Source organism: Grammomys surdaster, unplaced genomic scaffold (assembly GCF_004785775.1).
Source record: "Grammomys surdaster isolate TR1022 unplaced genomic scaffold, NIH_TR_1.0 126109, whole genome shotgun sequence".
In the NCBI taxonomy this organism is placed as follows: Eukaryota; Metazoa; Chordata; class Mammalia; order Rodentia; family Muridae; genus Grammomys; species Grammomys surdaster.
In genome coordinates, this window is record NW_021620917.1 from 635,354 (window position 1) to 659,306 (window position 23,953).

General features: G+C 48.7%; 1 protein-coding gene across 7 annotated transcripts in view; it reads right to left on the reverse strand.

Annotated features, from left to right (window-relative positions):
- Positions 1-645: 645 nt before the first annotated feature.
- Trrap (transformation/transcription domain associated protein) overlaps positions 646-23,953 on the reverse strand; it is a 92,145-nt gene continuing 68,837 nt past the window's right edge. For 3 of the 7 annotated variants that reach the window (XM_028755984.1, XM_028755982.1, XM_028755983.1), the window contains exons 57-72: positions 23,437-23,628; positions 20,968-21,196; positions 19,963-20,228; positions 19,497-19,597; positions 17,799-18,000; positions 16,822-16,986; positions 16,273-16,363; positions 15,493-15,692; positions 14,485-14,746; positions 10,037-10,262; positions 8,933-9,150; positions 6,519-6,703; positions 6,027-6,104; positions 3,259-3,462; positions 2,978-3,172; positions 646-1,764 (exon numbers count right to left, since the gene is read on the reverse strand). In XM_028755984.1, coding sequence (XP_028611817.1) covers positions 1,480-1,764; positions 2,978-3,172; positions 3,259-3,462; positions 6,027-6,104; positions 6,519-6,703; positions 8,933-9,150; positions 10,037-10,262; positions 14,485-14,746; positions 15,493-15,692; positions 16,273-16,363; positions 16,822-16,986; positions 17,799-18,000; positions 19,497-19,597; positions 19,963-20,228; positions 20,968-21,196; positions 23,437-23,628 — 3,099 coding nt within the window. In that variant the 3' untranslated portion in view covers positions 646-1,479. The remainder of the gene's footprint in view (positions 1,765-2,977; positions 3,173-3,258; positions 3,463-6,026; positions 6,105-6,518; positions 6,704-8,932; positions 9,151-10,036; positions 10,263-14,484; positions 14,747-15,492; positions 15,693-16,272; positions 16,364-16,821; positions 16,987-17,798; positions 18,001-19,496; positions 19,598-19,962; positions 20,229-20,967; positions 21,197-23,436; positions 23,629-23,953) is intronic. The other 4 variants (XM_028755988.1, XM_028755987.1, XM_028755985.1 and 1 more) reach the window with 3 other exon arrangements.

Here is a 23,953-nt window from a genome sequence, read left to right on the forward strand (position 1 = left end):
ACCCTCTCTGAGCAGGCAATCCCTTTTCTGTAAAGTGTAGCGCCATGCCTCTCCTCGATTGAGGGCCTGCAGAGATCAAGGTCTGGGGATATACAGACTCCGGTACTGGGGCCAACCAGCCATAAAGGAGCTTGTAACTACATGTTGGAGTGTACAGTTAGCATCCTCTTAGAAAGAAGGATCCAAGAGGCTACGTTCCTGAGAGTTGGCATCTCACACTAGAGTATGCTTAGCCTCAGGAGATGATCTATGCAAGCTGGGAACAAAAGGAAAGCAGATGAAGAGTCCAGGGCCGAGAGGGGGTTGTATCGATCCATGCTGCGTGTGGTAAGCAGCTGTGGAGAGTGTGTAGACAGACACACTCCTTTGGGCTTAAACAGGGCTACATATCCTGTGTCAGGCCGATGTCATAGCCACACACTTACACAAGTCTCAGACCCACCTTTACACAGGCCGGTTACTTCTGACCCTGGGACCTAGGACCACAGGCAACCACGGGCAATCACGGGCCACCACATCTTCACAGGCACAATGCACTGTCATCTAGAAGACACACCTTACTCTGTCCAGGAGGGGACAGCAGATGCTGAATTGGAAAAGGCACCACATGGAAACAGATGCTAACACAAAATAGGGGACAGCAAATACTTTTATAAAATATTTATTCTAAAAAAAAAAAAATCACACTGTACAAATTTAGCTAGAACGTTCTCAATGCTCAGATTTATAAAAATGTCAACATAACAGACTGAAGGAGACTTTCACTGCTTTCTTTTTAAATTAGGAAGGAAAAACAAAATGATTTTGTCTTTTTTTTTTCTGGTACAATGATAGTAAATTTCTAAAAGATATCCAACAAGCCAGCAGTAAACAGTGAAAGGGTGGCCTGCTGCCCTCCACAGCTCCGCTTCTGCACAGCTGAATCGGAGTCTGATGAGGCCAGGGGCAGCTAGCTTTCCCCAGCAGCGCGTCGGCTCACTGAGCCACATCATCAGACTTCTCGAGATTCCAAACCAGTGATAGAGTGTGAAAATCTGTGCTCAGAGAGAAGCAAGCCTGTTCGGCTGTTCCCGATTCCTGTTTCTCTAACACTGTGGATTTCTTAGACCCTGTTGAAGGTCTGTGCACAGCGTGCAGCTGCTCTGAGGTGTAGTTTCTGGAAGTTAAGGGATGTAGGGGACATTCTCAATCTGCCCTTCACACTGAGACAGGAGTACCACAAGGAGTCCCAGTCAGGGACTCCCCAAGTTAAAAAGCATCTCAGAAGCTGCTGAGTTGGGCTCTGCCACCTCTAACGGCCTGGCTGGCCATCCTTGTGTGCAGGGGCTCCCTCCAGGACTAATCTCATGCTCTTCCACACACAAACTACTGGGAAGGTAACTGAATAAAGTGAGTAACAAGGCAGAGAGAGGTCTCAACAGCCAGGGGCTCAGAGGCTGAGAGGCACATTTCACATTCTGGGTGGGGGGACAGCTGAGGTCACAGCCATGGATGCCAGGCAGGGTCCATGCGACATAGGTTGTCCAGGCTGTTGGCGGCAGCCACCAGGGTGTTCACCTTGCTCTCCCCACCATCGAATTGAGCCAAGTTGTGCAGGCGGGTCATGATGGCAGTGACAGCTTTCTGAACTAAGGAAACCAGCTGCTGGCTGTCCATGTTCTCAGGCTGCCCGGCGGCCGACAGTGGAGAGGAAGTGTCCTCCTGTGTCTTTTTGTGCCAAGCAATGATCTCATCCCGGAGCACAGTTTTCAGAATGCCATCCACCTGTGCAAAGGAGAGGGGGCAATAGCTGTATCCCATCGAGGGTGATGGGGCAGCTTTATGGTGCAGACCCATCTAACATGAGCAGCCAGAGCCAGGCTGCCACCTAGGGACTGAACACAGCACTGTTCTCTGGTCTAATGTCAGGACAATCTAATGAGAATCCATTGTCCTGGGCACAGCGAGAACAGCAGAAATGGCAGGCTTCAATGTTGTGTTCTCTCACTGTACTCAGAGAACAGGTGCTGAGGGCATCTCGGTAAGGCAGAGAGTGGGGGACAATCAACTCAGCTCCAGCTTGGCTTGAGCTCCACACACAGCCCTCTCCAAATAAGGCCACTGCATCATTGTCAGACAGCTCCCCAACAACCCTAGGAACTCCCACTCTGTGGCAAACACGTCCTGGAACATATCTGGGAAATTAGGGACACCAGGCTGATCTGGTTTGGGTTGGACTGGTTTTAGAAGTATGTACAATACGACAAACTGTCCTCTGAATTAACAGCCAGGAGAAAAAATGCCCTATTTACTCTCTTATACCTACGAATAACAGGGCATTCTTGAGCAGTCAACCGAAGCTTATAAAACTCGAGGCTGTCAATCAAACCAAAGCCCCACCTACTTGACACTCTTGAACCAGCTCTTCCTCCTGTTGATGCTCCCGGTGCCCACTCCACACCTGCACTTTATCTTGACTACCCCTTGCTATCTGCCTGCTCATCAATTAGTTACTGATTTTTAAATATTTTACATGAATTTTATTTTATGCATATTAATGCTTTTGGCCAACATTTTGTGTACCAGCTGTGTGTCCACTGCCCACATAAGTTAGAAGAGGGTATCAGATTCCCTAGAACTGGAGGTACAGATGGAACTGAGCCAGGCTATCTCTAGGTATCTGTGTCTGCTTAGGCCTCACTCCAGCCCGTGAAAGGCAGGCAGCAAGCCTGAAAATACTTCAGTCTCTCATGCCAAGACGAGCCACAATTGCTATGGGAAGTCAATGAGCAGCGGACCGACCAAGGACCCTAGATTCCTTTTGGCAAAGTGGCCTCCCTTTCATTCTGCATCGTTAGCTAATGAACATGGCAAACTCTTTCAAATACTCCATTATAACACCTCCCTCCTTGTTTACAGGCCTCCATCGGCAGAGATCCCAGGTGGGAGGAGTTAAGGAATTGGTCCACCCTTCTCACAGGAAGATGCTGAGACCCACCTTGAAGTTAGGCTGGGCAAAGCACCGTGCAACAGCAATCATGGAGGCAGTCAGCGGGCCGGAGACACCAATGGTGGTAAGGAACTCGGATATGTTGGGCGTGAGGCGGAAGGGGACCGGACGGTTGGCATCTAAGTCCCCAGTTGCATCATTTATGTCAAATCGGAAGTAAGCCACATTCAGCTTGCCTGTGTCCTACATTTCAGAGGGAGACATTTTTAAGGCCCATGTTGGCAGGACATAGTAGTCAAAACAAGACCTGGCTGTTAATAGCCAGTTACCTGAGCAATCTGTAACATCTCAGGGTTGAGTCTATTTAGGTGCAGGACAAACTCTGCGAAGCCGATGAGCGCCAACTGGATGGTGAACATCTTCCGGAAGGTCCAGTAGTCTGTGGCGTTGGGGAAAGCGTGCAGGGCCCACTCCTTCAGCATGCTTCGGGGGACCATGTTGCTCTGGACCTCTTTGAGAATGTCTCGGAGGACCTGGAACACATCACGGTGTGACCCTTTGCCTGTGCTCCCCAGCAGACGGAAAGCTCTCGTACTGCAACTGCTGACTGACTTAGCATCTCACTCAACACTGCAGACCGAGCTCCCCTCAGCCTGATGACCCTACTGCCTGTGCAACTGACTGGAAGCCACGGCTGTGCACAACATGCCTCTCAAACCAACACACTAAACTACTTTCACCCTTGCTGCTCTGAACACAACAGCCAGCTAACAAAAGAGACGAAGGACAGCTGGGTACCAATGTCCTCTTTAAATCATGAATAGAGGAAATGTCATCAACCCAGAAGCTAATCAGAAGAGAGAGACATCTGTATGACCTCAGTTTTGTCTTGAAAGACACCAAATCTCAGGGACAGCTTTAGCCCAACTGGGAAAGGTCAAAACCAATTTTTCCAGGTCTCTCTGGAATCTGAAGGCGTCTAACAACAGTCGGACAAGTTATTATCTAGAACAGCAGGCTGAGTCCTGGCAGGAACAGCTGGCCTGGTGGCAACTTCATGTCTTTCTGTCACTCTCCTTCCTACATCCTCGGTGGCCAGGACTGCTAACCGTCATCCCTGCAGTTGCCCTGATGACTCATCTGTCAGCATCCTACAGAAATCCCACTGATAAGGTCTGTCCCTGTCTCAGTGATGTTCACTCAGCGATGACAGCGATTACTAAAACAACCGATGGCTAAGTATTCAACACTGCAGGTGCCAGTGACCACAGCACCAGCTGAAGCCCTCAGAGTCTGGCCAAAGACAAAAGCCGTGCAGGAGATGGGGTGGGCGGGGCAGCGGCTTTGATAGCTCTAGCACATTCCTGGAACTTAAAAGGTCAAGTGTTTGAGTGTGATCCCGAGGCTCTGCCACAGTAGAAGTGAGGGCAAAGGCAAAGCTACAAACCACTGTCCCACAGACAGATAAGACACCATCAAAACAGACGTTAAGGTGTGTTGGTTCAAACAGCTAAGAAATCTGCCAAGTCAAGAGCTGGGGTGTTTTCATGGCAGAGTGCCTGTTTACCAGACATGAGGACCTCCGCTCTGTCCCTATCACTGCCAAAACGCACACACGCCTGAACATCTATCTATCAGGCCATCCATCTACTGACCACCAAACTGAGCTATTTCAATGGCTACATGTGACAGAGCAGACTTCACAAAGTGAGCCCAGGAAAGTCACTATGTCATGTAAGAATGTGTAGGATTTACTATAAAAGATAGATCAGGGGCTGGAGAGACAGCGCAACCAGCACGGTACTCTCAGAGGACCTGGGTTGGGTTAGTTCCAGGGGAGCCACCCTCTTCTGACCTTCTTTGGCACACACATGCATTCAGGCAAAATAGCCAAATGGATAGTTTAAAAAGAAAAATTGTCCAATTTAAAAACAGGCAGGCCTTGAACAGATACCCTGCAAGGAAAAAGTATAAATAGCTAGTAACACAGAGAAACCCTAGTCATCACAACTACAGTCAAGCACTAGCAGCACCCCATGCCTTCCAGGGTGGCTATGGTTAAGAAAAAAAGGCAGGCAGTACGAACTGGGAAGGACACAGAGGAATTAGGGCACACACCACAGGCACCCGGCAATACTGTTCACTGAACTTTTAAACATGGAGCTACCAATCAACCCAGGAATTTTACATCCAGGTGTAAAGATTAAATACATACTCAAAAGAAATGAGCATGTATCCGCACAGACAAGGTGACAACGTCCACAGCTGCTCTCATTCTGTAACCAAAGGGACCATCAATCATGCAGAAGCCCATCAGCTGACAGACAGACAGACAGACAGGCTGACACAGGCTTCAGACACAAGTCTAATTCCACTCATGGCATGCTAAGACAGGCAAACGCAGACCTGTGGCCCGCCTGTGGCTGGGCCTGGAGAGAGATGCGGAGTGGGGGGTGATGGCCATACATCTGAAAATCAGCCAGACACTCAATGCCTTCAAGGATGGCTTCCACAGCATGTGAGTTTTATCTCAATAAAGTGTCATTAAAGCCACAGAAATGGAGCAGAGCTAACACAAACCACACCAGTCAGGTGCAGAGAGGAGGGCGAGGAGCTGGAGTCGCTCAGGGTGGCCAGTGTTTCTCTTCAGGCAGTGCTTACAAGTTGGACCGACACCGAGCCTCCCTCGGTTCCTGGTGAAGCACTCAGCTTTAGCTAATGGCTTCCTCCATCAGACAGAACGATGGCCTCTCCCATGAACACCTCACATCTGCCCAAGGGGGCACAGAACGACCAAGCCGTGACCTGTGCTATCAGACACCAGTTCTCAAAGGAGGCTGTCCAAAAGCCTGTGAGTAAACAGAGATTCACTCCCTCTGCATGAAGAAGCAGGGGGCTGCCTCAGACCCTGCAGCCAGGACCACCTTATGCTGCCCCTGCAGAGGTGGAAAGGAAGCCCTGTGGGCTCTAGCTTCCTAAATAAAGCCTAAGGTTGCAGGGCCCAGAGAAACTACACTGAGCCCCGGGCAATACAGGGCAGGTCATGGCTTCCACCCCGTGGCCTCTCCTGGTAATGCACAGAAGGACCCCGTGGCACCTGGGGAGGGGCCAAAACAGCTGCCTCTTGCCGCTCCACACAACCCTGGACAAAATCTTCCCAGCCAAGGGCAGGAATCTGCAAATAAGGAGAGGGCCCTCTGTCACCCTAGGAGCACAGGCTGGTTGGGACTCCTGTGGCCCACTCAGTGCTCCTGCCCCAAACAACCCAAATAGCTGGGTCCCAAAGGTTTTGGTGTGTCATATTTTGCATTTTAGAAACCCTACAGGGTCTAAATGTGTGTTACCCAATCACTGGCTGCCAAGGCAGCATGCCAGCCACTGGTGTGTAAAGCCTAACTTCTTAACTTTTCTGTAAGTGCAATGGCCTCTCTGAGGTCAGGAACCTCACCACAAACCCCCTGCAACAGATGGACACCAGCCATCTGACCTTGCCCATCTCATGAGAACTGGAGTCCCTCGAGGAACATCCCACCGCAACCAAGCAGCATGGACGGAGGCCCCGGGCGGTGGCTGGCCTCCTGCCTGGTACCTGGTGGCTGGCCTGGGTTCCCCGTGCCTGCACTGTGGCCAGCCTGTCATAGTAACGGGAGATGGGGTTGTCATGCTCAATGCCTTTCTTGGCACAACGCTGCTTGTAGATCTCCACGAGGGAAAGTGAAGAGGGGTTGTCTTCCACGAGGCGCATCTGCGGGGACACAGCCACAACCCGAGGAACTGAGGAAGAAGGAGGCAGTGAAGGAGATTGAGTAGGTTAGCACTCCTCCCGTTCCCACCACCAGCCAGAGCACACACAGGTAACTATGTACCAGATAAAGCCAGAGGAGCCCAGATCACATGCCCACGCATAGAACGCCACCTGTAGGGCTAACTCCTCACTGGGTGCTCCACACATCCCTTTTGTTGTTGTTGTTGCTTTCCGAGACAGGGTTTCTCTGTGTAGCCCTGGCTGTCCTGGAACTCACTCTGTAGACCAGACTAGCCTCGAACTCTCAAACTCAGAGATCCGCCTGCCTCTGCCTCCCAAGTACTGTGATTAAAGGCGTGCGCCGGCACTTTTTTTTTTTTTCTCCACACATCCTTTTGCAGGGACTCCACCCACACTCACTCCTTAGAGATCTTCCCTAGCTGGACCCTGCTCTGGCTCTAAGGCACCTGTGACATTTGTCTACCTGCAACTACAAGGGCTGGCCCCATCTTTCTCTGTAACTTGAGATCCACTCACAAAAGCAGCCCAAGGCTCTGTTCCCATGACCACTAGAGCACTGAGGTGTGGCTTCTTGGGCAGTGTATATTTTGGGATGGTATTTGTCAAGGCTAAACTCCTGAGCTCTAGTCAAGAGTCAGCCAGTAGACAGGCAGCCACCTGCCACCTCTACGCCATAGCTGCTTGTGATGGCGCTGTCAGTCACTGACTTGTGAGGGCTTCAGGCTCATTATCCCCATGGGGCAGTTCACTGATTAAACAAGCTTGACAGTTAAGTTGCCATTGTAAGGAATAGAGAGTCTGCTCAAGTCAGCTGGAGGGAGCCAGCTGAGACTCATTTCCTTGGGCTGCAAAACCTGATGCACCCTGTTCTGACTGCTGAGCCCTAAGCATGGGCAGTGCCAGCGGGAACCATCATGGCTGCTCATGTTTTCTAACAAGCAGAGTAATCTGAGGAGACCTCAGCTAAACTGCAGCTGCTAGTTTGCTGCCCTGACTTCCACCTAAGAGAAATTCCCACGATTCCAAGCTAACACCCTGGACTTGTGATGGACCACCAGCCCCGTGACGAGAAGTAGCATGGACCATGGTACATACATGTTACAGTGCACACAGCTTTCTGACACATGACAAATTTCTTCAGATTTCTTTTCAAAATACACATCTAGACATGATGGTGTAGATCTTTAGTTCCAGCACTAGGGACACAGAGGCAAGGGGATCTCTTGAGTTTGAGGCCAATCTGGCCTACATAGTGAGATCAGGACAACTAGGACTACACAGTGGAGCCCTACCTCAAGAAGACAAAAAATAAGTAACAAAAAAAAAAAGAAAAGAAAAGAAAAGAAAGAAAGAAAGGAAGGAAGAAAGAGAGAACACCTTCCAAAACCTAAAGATTCATTTTTATCTCTTACTGTTTAATTTTTAAGAAGACTTACTTTTTCTACGTATATGTTTTGCCTGAATGTATGTGTGTGCACTGTGAGAACGCCTGGTGCTCACAAAGACCAGAAGAGAGTCACAGATGCTTGTGAGCCGCCTCTGGAAGAGCAGCCAGCATTTTTAAATGCCGAGCTCTCTAGTCCCTTATTTTTATTTGTAATTATATGTATACATTGTATCCATGCGTGCAGGTGAGTGCAGTTGCCCACAGTGGCCACAGTTCCTCTGGAACTGAAGTGACAGGCTGTGGGTGCTGGAAACCCAACTCTTGCAAGAGCAGCATGTGGTCTATTTACTGAGCCACCCTCTCCAGCCCCGGAATCTACTGATCTTGAGATATTAAAACTTGAAGGTCAGATGCCTCTCATCAAAATGAGCCAGATTAAGCTAGGCAGTGTGATTACCTTTTACTCACAGCACTTGGGAGGCAGAGGCAGGCCAATCTCTAAGCTTGAGGCTAGCCTTGTCTACACAGTGAGTTCCAGGCCAGAGAAATTGTCTCAAAAAGGGGGAGGGAGACAGGGGGGATTGGTTACATCTTTGCTGTTAGAAGACTGTTCATATAGAACTGGAGTGTAAGAGGCCAACTTCAGAGATCACATACTGAAATGCCAGTAACCCAGGGGAGAGAGACTGCACTCAGTACTACCTGATAGCATTTCTTGCTGCCCTCCAAACAAGACTATGCAGAGTTGATCACAGGAGGGACAACTGAATGTGAGCTCTTACCCCACGGTGAGAGACCAGCGGGGACAGCGCATGCTGACTGCCCTGTCCCTGAGGTATGGCTCTCATACCTGTGAAGAACAAGTGCCTCTTGGTGGTCTCCTTCCTCTTCTCCAGGCAAGGGTTCAGCAGGCGAAGCAGCTGCAGCACTCGTTCCTCCCTGCGTGACTCTGTGAGGCAGGCATCGTTCATGACTAGGTACGGGTAGATCTTGCCGTTGTGCCCTCGGATGTACAGCCTGCGGGCTGCCGTGTTGTGCTTCTGCACAATCTCCACACGGGGCATGAAGCTACAGGAGCAGCAGAGGGGAAGGTATGAAGCAGCACTTCAATGGGGAAAACAACCTTAAGAACTGTTGCAGACAAACAGGCAGGGCGTACAGCAGCCATGGTAATCTAGGACGTACTGAGGACAGATGGAAGACATGGAGGAAGGGGGACGCGGAGGAAAGGGAACAAGTCTGGCCATGTGGAAAGGCAGAGCCAATTCAGAAATAAGAAATGAGGAGCATGCTGGTTGCTGGAGGCAGCCTCTCCCACATGCTGCTCACATCTTCAGTGGGATTCAACACAGTGAACTCTACAGCTGCCAACTCCGACTCCACTTTTATTTACTCATTTTGGGTTTTTCCCAATTACATTTTTATTTGCATATATAGCGTACTAATGCAGTCAGAGTGAGTTCTCTCTTCCTACCATGTGGATTCCAGGTATCGAACTTGGATCATCAGGCTTGGTGGTAGGCTTCTTTACTCACTAAGCCGTTTGCTGGCTCCTTTTCTGCTGTTCTGGATAAGGTCCTACCAGACCTGCCTGGCCTAGTACTTGCTGTAAAACCCAGAGTAGCTCTAACTCAGAACCATCTTCCTGCCTTAACATTCCGAGTCCAGGCCTTACAGATGGGCGTGACCACACCTGAGCCTCGTTATGCTTTTAATACTGCACGCTAAGACTGTAATAAGCAGCTGGCATAGTTTGGTTTGTCAAGCTCTACAGTGATTCTCAAAAGGTTTCTGCAAATAAACCTGGCCTTCTCTTAGGACATTAATCCCACAGTCAGGTCAGGTCCTGGATGAACCAACAACAGAGCTGTACATCTCACACGGAGGAACCAGCAGAGGCGGCACCCCAAGGCCAGCCCGAAGCCCTCTGCATTGCTAGGCCCTGTGCACTCACCGAGCGATCTTGATATAGTAATGTGTTGGCTTAGGCATCAAAAATTCCCCAGGGATCTCCACCTCAGCTGTCTGAGCTGAGAAATTGCTCAAGAATCGACATTTTTCTTCTATGAGGAAGAATTTGGGAAGCTGCTTGGTTTTAGCCTCAAGGATCTTGATCCACTTTTTCAACTTAGAGATCAGATTATGAAGCTTCATGGATCCTGGGACACTGAAGTCGAAATCTGCAGATAAAATGAACATGATTAAAACAAACTGCAGGGGCTGAGTAGAATACAACCGGGTTGGTTTCAGTGCCTGCTGAGCACAGAGGAAGTCCTGGGTTCCATCCAGGGATGGTGCTGAGGCGAGGGTTAAAGGAGACTGTACACACTCACTGCCTTTGGCTGTCCCATCTAACAGCACTTGCATGAACTTCACTGCAATGTACCCAGTCTGTTCCTGGTTAATCAATGTATTTTCTTTCTTTTAATGACCTCTATCTGGTTGGCTATTAGACTTTTCACATGATGACTGAGATAAGCACACTATCAGGGAACTGCACTTTATGCCCTGTCACTGAATCCCACTGAGTTCCTCACAAGGGCTGGGCATGTAGCTCCGTGGTAGAGTGTCTGCCTAGCTCACACAAGTCTGGCGTCCATTCCTCAGCACCACAACTCTCTGAGCCTCTGAGGCTCATCCCAGATGAAGAGTGCACCAGGAACTCCCTCTCACTGCTCAGTTGGCATGAATGACACTCGACTCTGCTCTCTGTCCCCTGAAGAGAACCTGTGTGCTTTCTGGTCTGTGTCAGCAATGAGCATGCATGCACACCGTGCTGCTCTCCTTTCTCTGTAGGCCACCAGTGGAGACAAGCTCCTCACACACACACACAAGCTTCCCGGGACAGCTCAACGGTGCTCACTCAACTCTGGCGGGGAGCTGAAGAAACCTTGTGATTTTAACTTTTTTTGAATTGGTTTTGCAACTTTTACACTGAGATCCAAGTGTGTGGGTCAAGTGGAACTGTGTCACCAAACAGAAAACTGGTAAGGCTGAGCAGATTAAGAAACCCTGGCAAATCTCATAATTGAGAATGGTTCCTGTCCTGGAGCCAGTGACCACCACACCCCACTAAGACCACAGCCCAGAGTTCTCCATGCTAATGAGGTATTTAGATGGACCGCCCAAGGGTTTAGCCAATAAACTTCCCTTCCAGGACACTCCCTTCTAAAAACAGGTATTTAATCTCTGGTCCACTCTGAGTAAGTTGTATGAATCCATTTTCCACTATGAATATGTCAGGAGCCATAATGGGACAAGCTAATAATTAGCAGTTGATCATCCTGAAATGCTTGCCTCGGATTATTACATAATTTGCGACAAGTGGGCCCCATCAGCAACGCCGAACTTATTTTAGGAAAGATCCTGCTATTAATATGCTTTTCCTATTATTATTATTAAATATACGTAACAATCACTAAGCAATAGCATACCCCTTTGGAGCAGATCTCTGCAGACCCATGAAGATGTACTGTCTTGTAGTGATGCTATATAGACAAATAGATGACTTCTTAAGTCTTAATGATGATCCTATAAGAATTCCTAAAATTATATCAATGATTATTAAGCTCTTTTATAGTGGGACTGCTATTAAGTCCCTTTCTGATAGTCAAAACTGCTGTGAGAACTCTGCCAGTCTCCCAAGTGTCATCAGTTAATTGCCCTTAGATAGTAACCAGACTCTCTCCTGCTCAGAGCACATTCCAAGGTGGCTGTAAAACAATTAACCAAAGGTCACTAAAAGGGAACTCACGATTTATTATAGGTGCTAGGACAGAAGAGAAAATATTGCTTGGGTTTATCTGTATAAAACTTCACTAATTTCTTAGTTATAGCTTTAAACCTTCAGTGAACCTGTGGAGCTAGACAGGTGATGGATGTTTAGTCAGATAATTACTCCTAATGGATATGCATGTAATCATTCTCTGTTGTAAACTTCTATTTCAATTTATGATTTGAATTTTGGTGTGAACTTGTAACATGTGATCAGGTACTCCGAATGACGTATAAGACAAAGGGATGTTCGTTAGCAGTCACTTCACTTTCTCTCTCTCACTTCCTCTCTCTCCTCTCTCTCCCTTCTTCTTCCTTCCCTGCTTAGATTCTCTCCACTCAGAATTTTCCCTTTGTTAGAATTTTTTACCTTTCCCTACTTTGTCTCTTAGCTAGCTTTCATAGGAAACTTTTTACACTAGTAATAAACTATAATAACTTTTTAAAGTGTCTTTTCTTCCTGCGACCTCAAACTAACAGACCTAAGTTAGAGCCGAGCAGCACCTGCAGAGAGGTTATTTGCCTATTCTCTGCTGTCCCTGGGCTGAGGTGTTAAGTGCCAGAAACTACAGTTTCTGGCCTCAGAGGATCAAACAGATAGCAGGTCAGCTACAGTAGCCTAGTAAGTAAACTTTAGTAATGTAGAGAAGTAAACCTTATTATATACAGCAACCTTAAATATCTCGTAAAGCCCTAGGCTTTACCCAGAATCTCCTAAGACCAAGTCTTACCCCTGCCGATGCTCTTCCAATTCCCATCCCCCTAGGCTGCCTCAAGAAGAACCAACCGGAGGAGAAGAAAGAAGATCACCTTCTCCTCCCACCAAGCCAGGGCTGGCTCCCGGTATGAATAAACAGTTTGGACAAGCAAGGACTGTCTCTCCCATCAAGAACTTCTGTGGGGAGAAGCCTTTGTTACCACACCTAAGTCTCCTGCCGAAGGCCCCTCACCCTTGCACTAAGCTGGATTCCCCACACACACCCCCATTCCCAGCTCCTCAACATCAGTGTCTGGGTGCCTGGCAGTTTGGGAGCTGCAGCCTCGCCCCTGCCTGCGTCGTTTCTCACCCAGGCTGGGGTCCCCATTTTAGGCTGCCTTCCACTTCCAATGAGGAGGTGTTGGCATTCTGCAAGCCCAGCACCCCAATGGTAGCAACGGTAAACACGGAGCCACACAACTGCTTGAGTCTATGTCGGATTCTCTTTCACATTTGGGATAAAGACACAGAGGCTAAATCAGTTATAAAAGCAGACTGATCCTCAGTGTCCAAGTAAACTGTGAGAGTAAAAGCACCGATCTCACGGGCGTCCCTCTCCAACAGGGCAACGGCGATGCAGACGTCAGAGGCAAGCATCTTAGCTAACAGGAGCTAACAGCTCTTGGTGAAAAAGAGGGCAGAGCCACAATTCTTTTTCTTTTCTTATTACTTCTATTTCTGTAGAGGTGGATGTCTCTGTGTGTGTGTGAACAGACCACACTGAGTGCAGGGTTACAGGCTCACATGCACATCCCTGCATGCTATTTAACAGCCAAGGCAGGCCATTACCCTCAAGCACCTTATAGTTCACAAACAGCAGCCCAAGTGTTCCCATACTATCTGTGCAGTGACAGGGTTACACCTGCATGCCAGGTGGAGTCACAGGAGGCTGAAGCTGAAACCATAGAGCATCTTGCATAATTAACAGGTATCTACTATAGGTACACACACAATACACAGTTTTAATTGCACCCTTAAAAAATAGTAAGGCTTTAAAAATTACTGCAGTTTTAGAGTCGGGGTGGGGTGGGGAGGTGGCTTACTGGTTAAATACTTAGCCAGCTTGAGAGAGACAGAAAGAGAGGAATGCTCCACAAGCTCCCTATGGTTTTAGTATATATCCGTGAATAAAGGATGTCTTTAGACAATTACAAAAACTGTAAGCAAAAATGTTTCACTGTTTCAATTTTGAGAAACTGAGGCAAATCGTGTTCCTATGCCTACAGGACACTCAGACAGTTAAAGATCTGTTTGGGGTCAGCTGCTCTCAACAGTGTAGGAGGCACTGTGTCACACACACACACTCATGCGAGCTAGGGAGCGGTGACATTCCCTCAGAGAAGGCAGGAGAAGCCTGGGGAGGACTTCTAGGAATGTCTTCACCTGATCCTCAGGCAAGTGACGCAGAACAGTCCCCCATCATCCCAGCTCCTGCAAGTTTACACCCTACTTGTCGCTTTGAGGCCTGCACCTTAACCTTTAAAATTCTCCACTTCAACGTAACACTTTCCCCCAAAACCAAGCAAGGGAAGGCAAGGGTTTGGGTTGAAAACTTTTCCTTTTCTAACCCCTATCTCTGAAGGCCACACTCTAGCCCTTCAGTGAAAACTAAGAGATGATGAAATTAGACTGCCAATAGTCATGGCTTCCTCATGTTTGAGTACTGAGACAAGGTCTCATTGTGGAGCCCTGGCTGTCCTGGAACTTGATATGTTCAGACTGTCCTGGAGCTTACAGAGATCTGTCTGCCTCTGCCTCCTGAGTGCTGGGATACAAAGTGCCAACCAACACATTGGCCTGAGGTTATATTTTAAGAAAGGAGGTTATGTTTTAAGAAAGTCTAGCCAGTATGTGCCCAGTACAAGACTCACCTGTGGTGAACTGGCCCTTCAGCTTCTGGAAGACAGGGTCCTGGGCTGTAGCTTGTGCCCGGCGGGCCAGAGACTCGGAGGCTGCGCTGGAGAACATGGTTGAGACGTTCGACACATTCTCCAGACCTACCCCGAAAGTGCTCACCAGCTTCTTGACAAAGTTAAGAGTGTGAGGGGTGATCTTGGCATCTGATACAGCACCGCTCTTTTCAAAGGCAACAGAGTAACATTTTGCCAGGCCCTGCTGGAGTTGCCTGAGCACCTAACAGAAAAGACAAAGACCATCAGTCAAAGAGCAGCGAGGCTGTCCATGCCATGTTAGGACCATTCACTGTAGGTCATGTTACCAACACTCGGCACCTGGTGTTACCTACAAACTCTCATAGCCACAAGGAACTGGCCCAGAGCCCTGCAAGACACTGCTGGGCAGGAAAGGGAGTTGTATTTTATCCCAGCTCAAGTGACCACCCTTCAGAAGATAGCAAGAGTGGAGATAAGGCTGAAAATCGAAACCCACACACTATCTATGCCACAGCCACAGCCCTTCCCTCATACAGTAGCCACCAACAGCCAGTCAGAAAGTACTGGAGGCCACGGAAGTGTGTATGTTAGCCAGGAGCCTTAACTCCATTTCCTTCTCATTATCACATGGAGCACAGGCTAACCTGGAACTCCTGATCTTCCTGCCCTTATCTCCTGAGTTCCAGGACTGCAAGTGGGGACCACTATGGCTTATGAGGTGCTGGGATAAAACCCAGGGCTTTGTGTATTCCGGGCAAGCACTCTACCAACTGAGAGTGCTACAACACCCTCAGCCCTCAGGTTTCAATGACTCGAAGCTGTACTGGTGTCTGGAGAACAACTATTTACCTGGTCCAGGGTTACATTCAACTGTAAAGAGCTGTGCTGACCAGACTCCCCAGCCTGAACACAGCATGTCTGCAGCCACCTCTGACACCATGCACTTCCTCTCCTAGAGGCAGCGGCTGCAGAATCAGGACGACCTACCTCTTCGTGCCAGTTCTCTCTGAACCAGACCATCTGGTCGACGATGCCTTCCAGGGAAGACAGGAGGGTGGGGTGAAGCTCCCTCTGCATGTGCATGATTCGGCTGCAGCGCCACATGGGCGCTGTTGCTCTTATGGGCCCTGGATCTGATGCAGAATGGGACTGGTTACCCACTGAACTGGGCTGCTGTTGTCCAGAATCTGAGAGCAACACACACAACGCCAATGTCAGCGCAAGACCCACTGATGGCACCTCAGCATGTTACAGGACCCACTGGCCACAAGAACGCCGGTTCCTGCCATGGTGGGACAAGACCTTTCCTCCCCAGGGACAGGGTAAAGAAGCCCTGGTTCTAAGAAGAGCTGTCCCACTTGACTGAGGAGTGGAGAGCAGAGTTAGTTCTGCCCTGAATACAGGTGGTCCAGGGAAAAGCTAGTGTGTGTGCAAACAGACTGCCTACCACCCGAGAGTCCAAGTAGGCAAGTGTCATGGCTCCCTGACGTCTTGGTTGTTGAGGAAGAGAAAGAACTCTCTAATTTCCCATAGCAGGGACCTCTCACTGACTGTATTCTGTCTCCAATAAGTCGCCTTCATGAACACCCACCCCCTGCCACAAACTCTATTCAGTCATTAGTCTTTCTCCTCTGGCCCTGATCAAAAAGACGACTGACTACATAGGGGAGGGGAGCTGTGGGCAGGGGGTATGCCTGTCATGTGGTGACTTAGGGTACCCTACAAGAGCCCTCTCAGCCCCCACCAGCCACTCCAGCCACGACATACCACTCTTGTAGCGCTCCCTCTGCTCGATCTTCAGGGTCAGGTACAGAGTCCGGATGGGAAAGTAGACGGCTTGGGGATACACTCGTCCAACCTGCTCAGAGACAGCAAGGGGTCAACTGCACTGCTCCGAAGTATACTTCTGGGTGGTGGACAATTTGTAGGGAGAGCAACTGTATGCAAGCAGTGAATGGGTTTTTATTGTGCATTTGGGTCAAAGCAGCCAACACCAAGTAACTGATATATAAAGTTGTTGACCAATGAAACAGCTTTTTTAAAACCCCAACAGATCACACGCATCTTATCAATTCTACCTGGCTACCAATCATTCATGGCAGATACCATACTCCATTCCCTTCAGTAAATCCGAGAAAAGCAAGAAACACTGACCCCAGATCTTAACCAATGAGATTCCCTGTGTCTCCATTAGTCATGGGGTCGTGCACAAACCATTTCAGGTTATGAGTGGCTCCAACTTAAGGACAAGCCCACTGAAGGCAGCTTCACAGACCAGAAGACACTGCCCCATCCCCCACACACACTGGCCCCTACCTGGCTGATGAGGTTCAGCAGCAGCTTGCCCTCAGAGCCCACCAGGCAGGTGAGCAGCTGTGGGATCCACGCCAGCCACTGGATGGGGGGGACACCGATGCAGTACTTGTCTACAGCATCCGCCAGTGTGTTTTTGTCATCATCGAAACTCAGAAGCCACAGCACCTAAGGCAGAGGACAAATTTTAGTTGTATGAAATTCTCTGAGAGCCTCAAAGGAGGCCCCACCCTTAAATGAGGTGGTGTTACCAACTTTGAGGGAGAACCAAAGCAAAGCTTACAGAGCAACCACTAAGCTGAAGAGAATCTGCAATCTGAATCTAGTCTCTAACATAAATGGCAATTACTAACTGATCCGACCTGGAGACCAGCACTGACTGAACTGAGACAACAGGGAGAAAACCTGCTTGTTCACCCAAACCAAACAGACTTCTCAGAGAATCTGATTATCAGCAGCCCACACCAGACAGACTACATGCTGGTACCCAGCATCCATCACTGTTCAAAGTTGGGCCTCCAGAAGCTTCCCTGTTGAGTGAATGAGCGTGGTACTGCCACAGCAGGTCGGGTCCGCACTGGCTTAATGACCATGTATGCCAATGTACTCCTGAGCTGACGTTCACCCAGGGATTGAAAGAGCCAGCAGAGTTTACTCGTAAACACTGCAAACACTGACTCTGGCTGTGCTGAGCCTCTTCACGAAGAGCATGGAAGCAGGTTGGATTTCAGTTCCCTCTGGCCTAGAAGGCTTTATCCAGGGTATGACCCCAGAGAGCACTAAGAACCAAAGGAAAGGCTGAGACCCCAGGATGTTCAGGCCTCTGTTTCCTTAGCTTCAACTGTAGAAAAAAAAGTCACTCTGAAGGGATGGGAAGCGAGCAAAGGCAAGAAAGCAGACCTCGAGTCTGGAGTTGGATCTCAACCTAAGTCCAAAGGACAGCAGCTGCTCCATGACAAAGAGGAATCTCCCAGTCTCACCTTGGCCAAGTACTTCCTTGACTTGCTCTCGTTCTGATGCCGGCAAGCGTGCAGGTAGCAGGTGATGGCAGACACGCCCAGGTGCAGCTGCCGCTCCTTCACAAAGATGCTCTCCAGGTAGTCTCCCCACATAGCCCAGGCCTTCACCAGCACATCGTGCATCTGCACGGCTGCCGAGAACGCTTTGTTGGCCTCCTCAGATCTGTGTGGAACCAAAACACAGCATAGGCCCCCACTCTGCTTCAGAGAGGATTTAACTGGCGGTGGCATGTACTTGCACTAGGGAGGCTAAGGCAAGCAGAAAGACTTCAAGGTCAAAGCTAGCCTAGAACACACAGCAAGCTACATGTCAACCTGAGCCATGCTGTCAGGCCCTATTTCAAAACTTATAACCAGTCAACCAAACAAACTGAACACTGAGTTCTATTTAACACAGTCGTGGAACTGCTGTGTGGCTTTTCTTATGCAGTCACGCTGATTCCCAGCAATGCCACGACCCTGGCCCCCAATGTGCTTTCTGTCTGTGGGGACTGATGTATTTGACACACTTGTTGTAAATACATCCTACAACCTTCTCCATCAGACTGAGGTCTCCACAATGAAGCATGTGCCCTGCCTGCAGCTCCACGATTCCACTGTATGTGCAGAAGGCTGGTCACGTAACACTGATGCTATTTCCACACTCCACCTAGTGCCAAGTGCTGCTACACATACTCTGGAACAAGTACCTATTTGCTTAGGTCTTTTTAGACCAGTGGTTCTCAACCTTCCTAATGCTACAACCTTTAATTCAGTTCTTCATACTATGATGACTCCCCCCACCCCAACAATAAAAGTGTTTTCTCCCTACTTCATTCATAACTGTAATTTTGCTTCTGTTATGAACTGTAATATAAATATCTGATACACAAACCCTGTGAAAGGGTTGTTTGACCTCCTCACCAAGGGGTCGAGATCCAGAGATTGAGAACCACTGTCTTAGACCAAGGAGCAAATCTCTGGGACCTAGAGCAACTCAGCCCTAATGTGTTCTATGCAACTGCCACTTGGTCAAACTGCTCCATGACAGTGAGGCCAGATGCCATTTTCCCATCACACTATCAATGTGTAAGAAGAATCAAGAAAACCCAGGCCTATGTCCTTTATGAATATAAAGCCTCAATCCCCAAACAAAATTAGCAGCCAATTCCCGAAGCATAGGGAAGCCAGGAACAACAGGAGTTGTCTAGCAAGTTGTCTGTGGGGCTCAATACAACTTCCTGTTTGAAACTGGATCCTGGATGAATGTGGCTCACAGTTGGGGATGACAGGCTTATGGCTCTAAAACAAAAACCACTCTCCTAAGTCAGGCAGGAGTGTGGTACTTTTATCTCTCTAGGGGGCCCAATGGGATGACTGAGGCAAGGAGCTTCAGCCTTGACTGGGTAACACAACAAGGTCAGCTAAAACAACAGAACACACAACTGTACTCCTCAACAGAGGCTGAAGGACAGCTCTGCGGTCATGACACTCGCTGCCCTAAGAAGTTGTGCAGGGCTACACATGGCTCTGCTGCTAGCCGCTCTCTGCAGAGGGCACCACACCAAATGCCTCACCAGTCACCATGGAACCAAGTGGCTCCTGGCTTGAGCAGGACACTGGCTTCAGATCCTTAAGGAAGAGCTGCAGCACCTACACCGCTCACCACAGTATACATACTTGTTGATCTGAGCCAGGAACATTCCCTTCAGGGCGTAAAACTCAGCTGTCATCTCTTTCGTGAAGTACTTCAGGTTTGTAGACTCAATAACCTCAAGGCCCTGTTCAGAAATGGAGAGAGAGGACAAAGGCTCTTAAGTTTCTACACAATTCATTTCTTCTTACATAGCCCTTCTCTCCGAAGCACCGTGTCCAGCCAGATTCTCTGTCTCCTTCACATGGTCCTCTGGGCACAATAGCCAGGACTGACCTTACCCCCTCTTTAATAATTTTTTTTTTCTTCCTTAAACACATTAGCTAAGTACATGGTAGAGCAGTAACCACAGACGCAGCTCTAACACTCAACAGTTCCCTTTCCTTTCTTCTGTGGGATGGATAAGTTCAGGGCTGTGCTTGAACACTCTCCTCTTCCTTCCTCTCTGCCTGGCCCAGGAGCCCTGACACGAACACCTCTCCAGGACCCTACCTGCATGCACTCATTCTTGCCCATCACTCCTGCCAGCTGGAGGTAGCACTTCACTTGCTGTCGAATCTTCTGGAAGCAATCCACGATGGGAACGGTGGGGATGGTGTGAATACGGCTTAGTATATCCAGCGCCACATTAACTAGACCTTGTTTCCGGGCAATTTTCCCATACTGGATGATGGCAGAGGCTGAGGCATGAACTCCAAGCATGGCATTATTGGAACTTGGGTCATGGTGAGAGCTATTTTCATATGCAGTTACGATAGCTAAAGAGCAAAGGAATCAGCTGTCAGGCACGTCACATGCTTTCCCAAGTGCACCACAATCAGGCTTAAAGAAAGAATGAAGACCACATGTAACATGGCTCATGAGAACAGGATATCCTTCTGCTTTCCTTGTATCCAGCATCTCAGACTAGAGCCAGAAATGTGGCTTACTTGGTAGAAGACTTGTCTAACATTCACAAAACCCTGGGTTTCTTCCCTCATACAACAAAGATGGGGCATGGCAAAGCATGCCTCCAGCCCCAGCATTCAGGAGACCGAGGAGGAAGGATCAGAAGAAGTTCAGTGTCACCTTCAGCCCTCAGTTATAGTGAATGAGGCCAGCTTGGGCTATATAAGATCCTGTCTCCAAAAAGAAAAAGAAAAAAAGAAGGAAGGGGCAAGTAGAGTAAGTGTGTGGGCCACTGACTCACAAAGGTATTCCTCAATGGAAGGATGTCTGGTGGGTTTAGGGCAGGAAGACCAGGAATGGACACAAAGCCACCCAGCAACAGGTGTTTCCTAGGTGGGGGCTTTGGATAGAGTCTGCTGGCCTGCACCCGAGGAATTCCTGGCTAACTAGAAAATGTACCAAGTGAGTGAGATGCAGAGCACAAAACCTTCCCAGGTTCAACTGTGCCCTCGCCATTACCACCATTACCTCAAAATCTAGGAAAAAAACAAAAAACAAAAAACCAAACAACAACATGAAAGCAGCAGAGCAGGGCGTCTGGAAAATTACATGATGAGTGCATGCCGGACCAGGTCGGTTTACCCTGGTAATGGTGCTGCCGCCACATGAAGACGCTGCTCCAGTGGGACAAGTCGTCAGACACAATGGGCAGCCGGTTCCTCCAGGTCTTCACCACTGTCTTCATGTCGTGGAGGCTGTTGTTCCTGCCCAGGTTGGTTGGCTGCAAGCCTGCATTTATCTGTGCAGCTTCCTGAAGCTCAATGATCTGCTGGGCAGCCTAGAGGCAGACCGGGAAAGATTCCACAGTTGGGGGCTGGGCTGAGAACTCCACAGGTACAGGCACTTGCCACCACACCTAACAATCCAGGTTTCAGTCTGATCCCCAGAACCCAAAAGGTGGAAGGAGAACTGATTCTGTAAAGTTGTCCTCTGACCTTAAAAGTCTGGGCCAAGATGCATACACAAATACAAAACAAAACAGCCCAAACCAATGAAAGGCTTCCAGAAAGTATTCTTATGGGTGCTGCCTGGGTTTTCACAGGGCTGGTGAGGTAGATCTGTGGTAAAGGAGCTGACTCTGAGACTGAGGGCTTGAACTGACCTCTGAGACACCGTGAAAGGAGATGTTCTCTGACTTTCACATACGTATTAAAAAAAAAAAGACACTGGATGTGGTGCTGGACATCTTTGAGCATTTCCAAGGAAGAGGCAAGGACCCCTATGTATAAGTTCAAGGCCAACCTGAGTTCTAGGCCTGCCAAGGCTCCACAGTGAGACCCTGTCTCAGAAACAAAACAGCCTGGACTGGGGCACGTGTTGTTTATCCCAACACTCAGATCCCCAAGATTGAGGAAGGCCAGCCTGGTCTACAGAGGGAGTTCCAGGATAGTCAGGTTACACAGGGAAACGCTGTCTTGAAAAACAACAACAACAAAAAGATTTCTTAGCTGTGTGGAGGCAATTATCATTTGTGTTAGATCCCCTACACCTGCCATTACAGATGGTTGTAAGTCATCCTATGAGTTCAGGTGGGAACTGAACCTGGGCCCATTGGAATAGCAGTCATTGCTCTTAGCCAATAAGCCATCTCTCCAGCCCTAGTAATGACCTCTTTAAATGCTGTAAGACTTGTTCATCCCCAGACTACCAACAAATAGTTCTATTACAACCGATGAGCACAGTAGTGAGAGAGATAGCTTGCTTTTCACTCACATTCCCAGACATTCAGACACCAGGAGACTGTGGCGTGCTGTATTATACACTCCGTGCTCTGAATGTGTAACTGCACAGTAATTCCTATGGTTCTACTACAATCAACTGTCACTACGGCAGAGACTTTAACAAATAACTCATAAATGCAACCATTAACCATTTCCAGGCAAAGATGATTTCTCAGTAGTCACAAGATGGGGTTGCTATGAAGGCCCTAGGTTCATGTTCTTCTCCTACACTGCAGAGGAAAAGTCTGCTAGTAACTAAAAAATCGACAATGTTTCAGTCATCTAAATTCAGACACTCACATATGTGTAAAATGATACATACATACAGGTCATTTTAGGGCACTTTTTAAAAAAGCAGAGGTAACAGCCACACAGAAAAGCACTGAAACAACAACAAGATGCTGGCTGGTAAAGCGTGGCTTCCCATGTCCGTATATGTCTGAGAAGTTGCACTGCAGTGCCCTGAATCCCTGCTCCCAGAACTCATTGGGATTTAGTCTCCTTAAAGCAACTACAGGGTTTTAAGAGATACTCAGGACTGGATCAGCAGAAGAACCCAGATTAAACTAGTAGTTCTGTAAGAAACAAAAAGGACCTTCTCAACACACATATCTATGTGATGTCCCACATATTCTTTCCTATCAGGAAGCCTGTCACAGATGCGGTCACTGACCTTTACACCTATAGAAAGTGAGCCAATGAACCACCACAGATGGTCCACACTGCAGACCACACCATACTGTATAAAACAGGCGGACATACACACCATGGAAAACCCAACATACTGGCTTAGTGTCAACAGTACTCACTCAGACTACCAGAAACATTGCTACTGATGCCCAAAGTGGACATCAGGACACAAGGCACTTAGGTCTTTCAAGGATGGATACGACCTATCTCACACTGGTGTGTAAAATCACAATCACTTGTGATAATGTTTCAGACCCTGAAATACAACATGCAAAGTCACCCAGTTTTTCTCCTAATGTTCTGACTATGGTCTGTCGGTCTGTCGGTCTGTCTGTCTGTCTTTTGTGTTTGTTTGCTTTTTGGTTTTTTTTTTTTTTCAAGACAGGGTGTCTCTGTGTAGCCCTGGCTGTCCTAGAACTCAGAAATCAACCTGCCTCTGCCTCCCAAGTGCTGGGATTAAAGGTGTGCACCACCACCGCCCGGCTCTGGTCTTCTTTCTAAGGATGAATTCCCATGGGAAAGGATGAGACCAGGGCAGAGAGTTCCCCTTACCACTCGCGCTAAGGACTCCTGGCTGAGCGCCAGGATGGGAGGGGGCGGTACCTACCTGCAGAAGAGGTGTATGCACGTGAGACACCACGTGGGGCAGCCGCCGCCACTCACGGATAGCCAGGCTGCTGGCCATCTCCACCAGGCGCTCGATGAAGCTGAGCTGCTGCTCCTCAGGATGGCAGATGGCCAGGTACCCTCGGTACATGTTCACCTTCCAGGCCATCTCCTTGGGACAGCTGACCTCCACCTGCAGTGAGAGACGACAAGCAAAGCGTTGACGGCTCACTCCCCACTGTGGTCAGTCATACAAAGCAGTACAGAGAAATCCAGCCCTGATGTAAGAACTGACTTTCAGTAGAAAAGCCACGAGTTTACACTGCTCCCAGAGAGAAGACAGAAGCTGGACCCCTGTCATGGCACCAGAGGCACAGACCCCTCAGGATCAGGTCATTTTAAACAACTCACACTGCACATCACACTTGTGCCTCACACACATGTCAGAAGCCTGTCCATCACACACACACACACACACACACACACACACACACACACACACACACACACACACACAC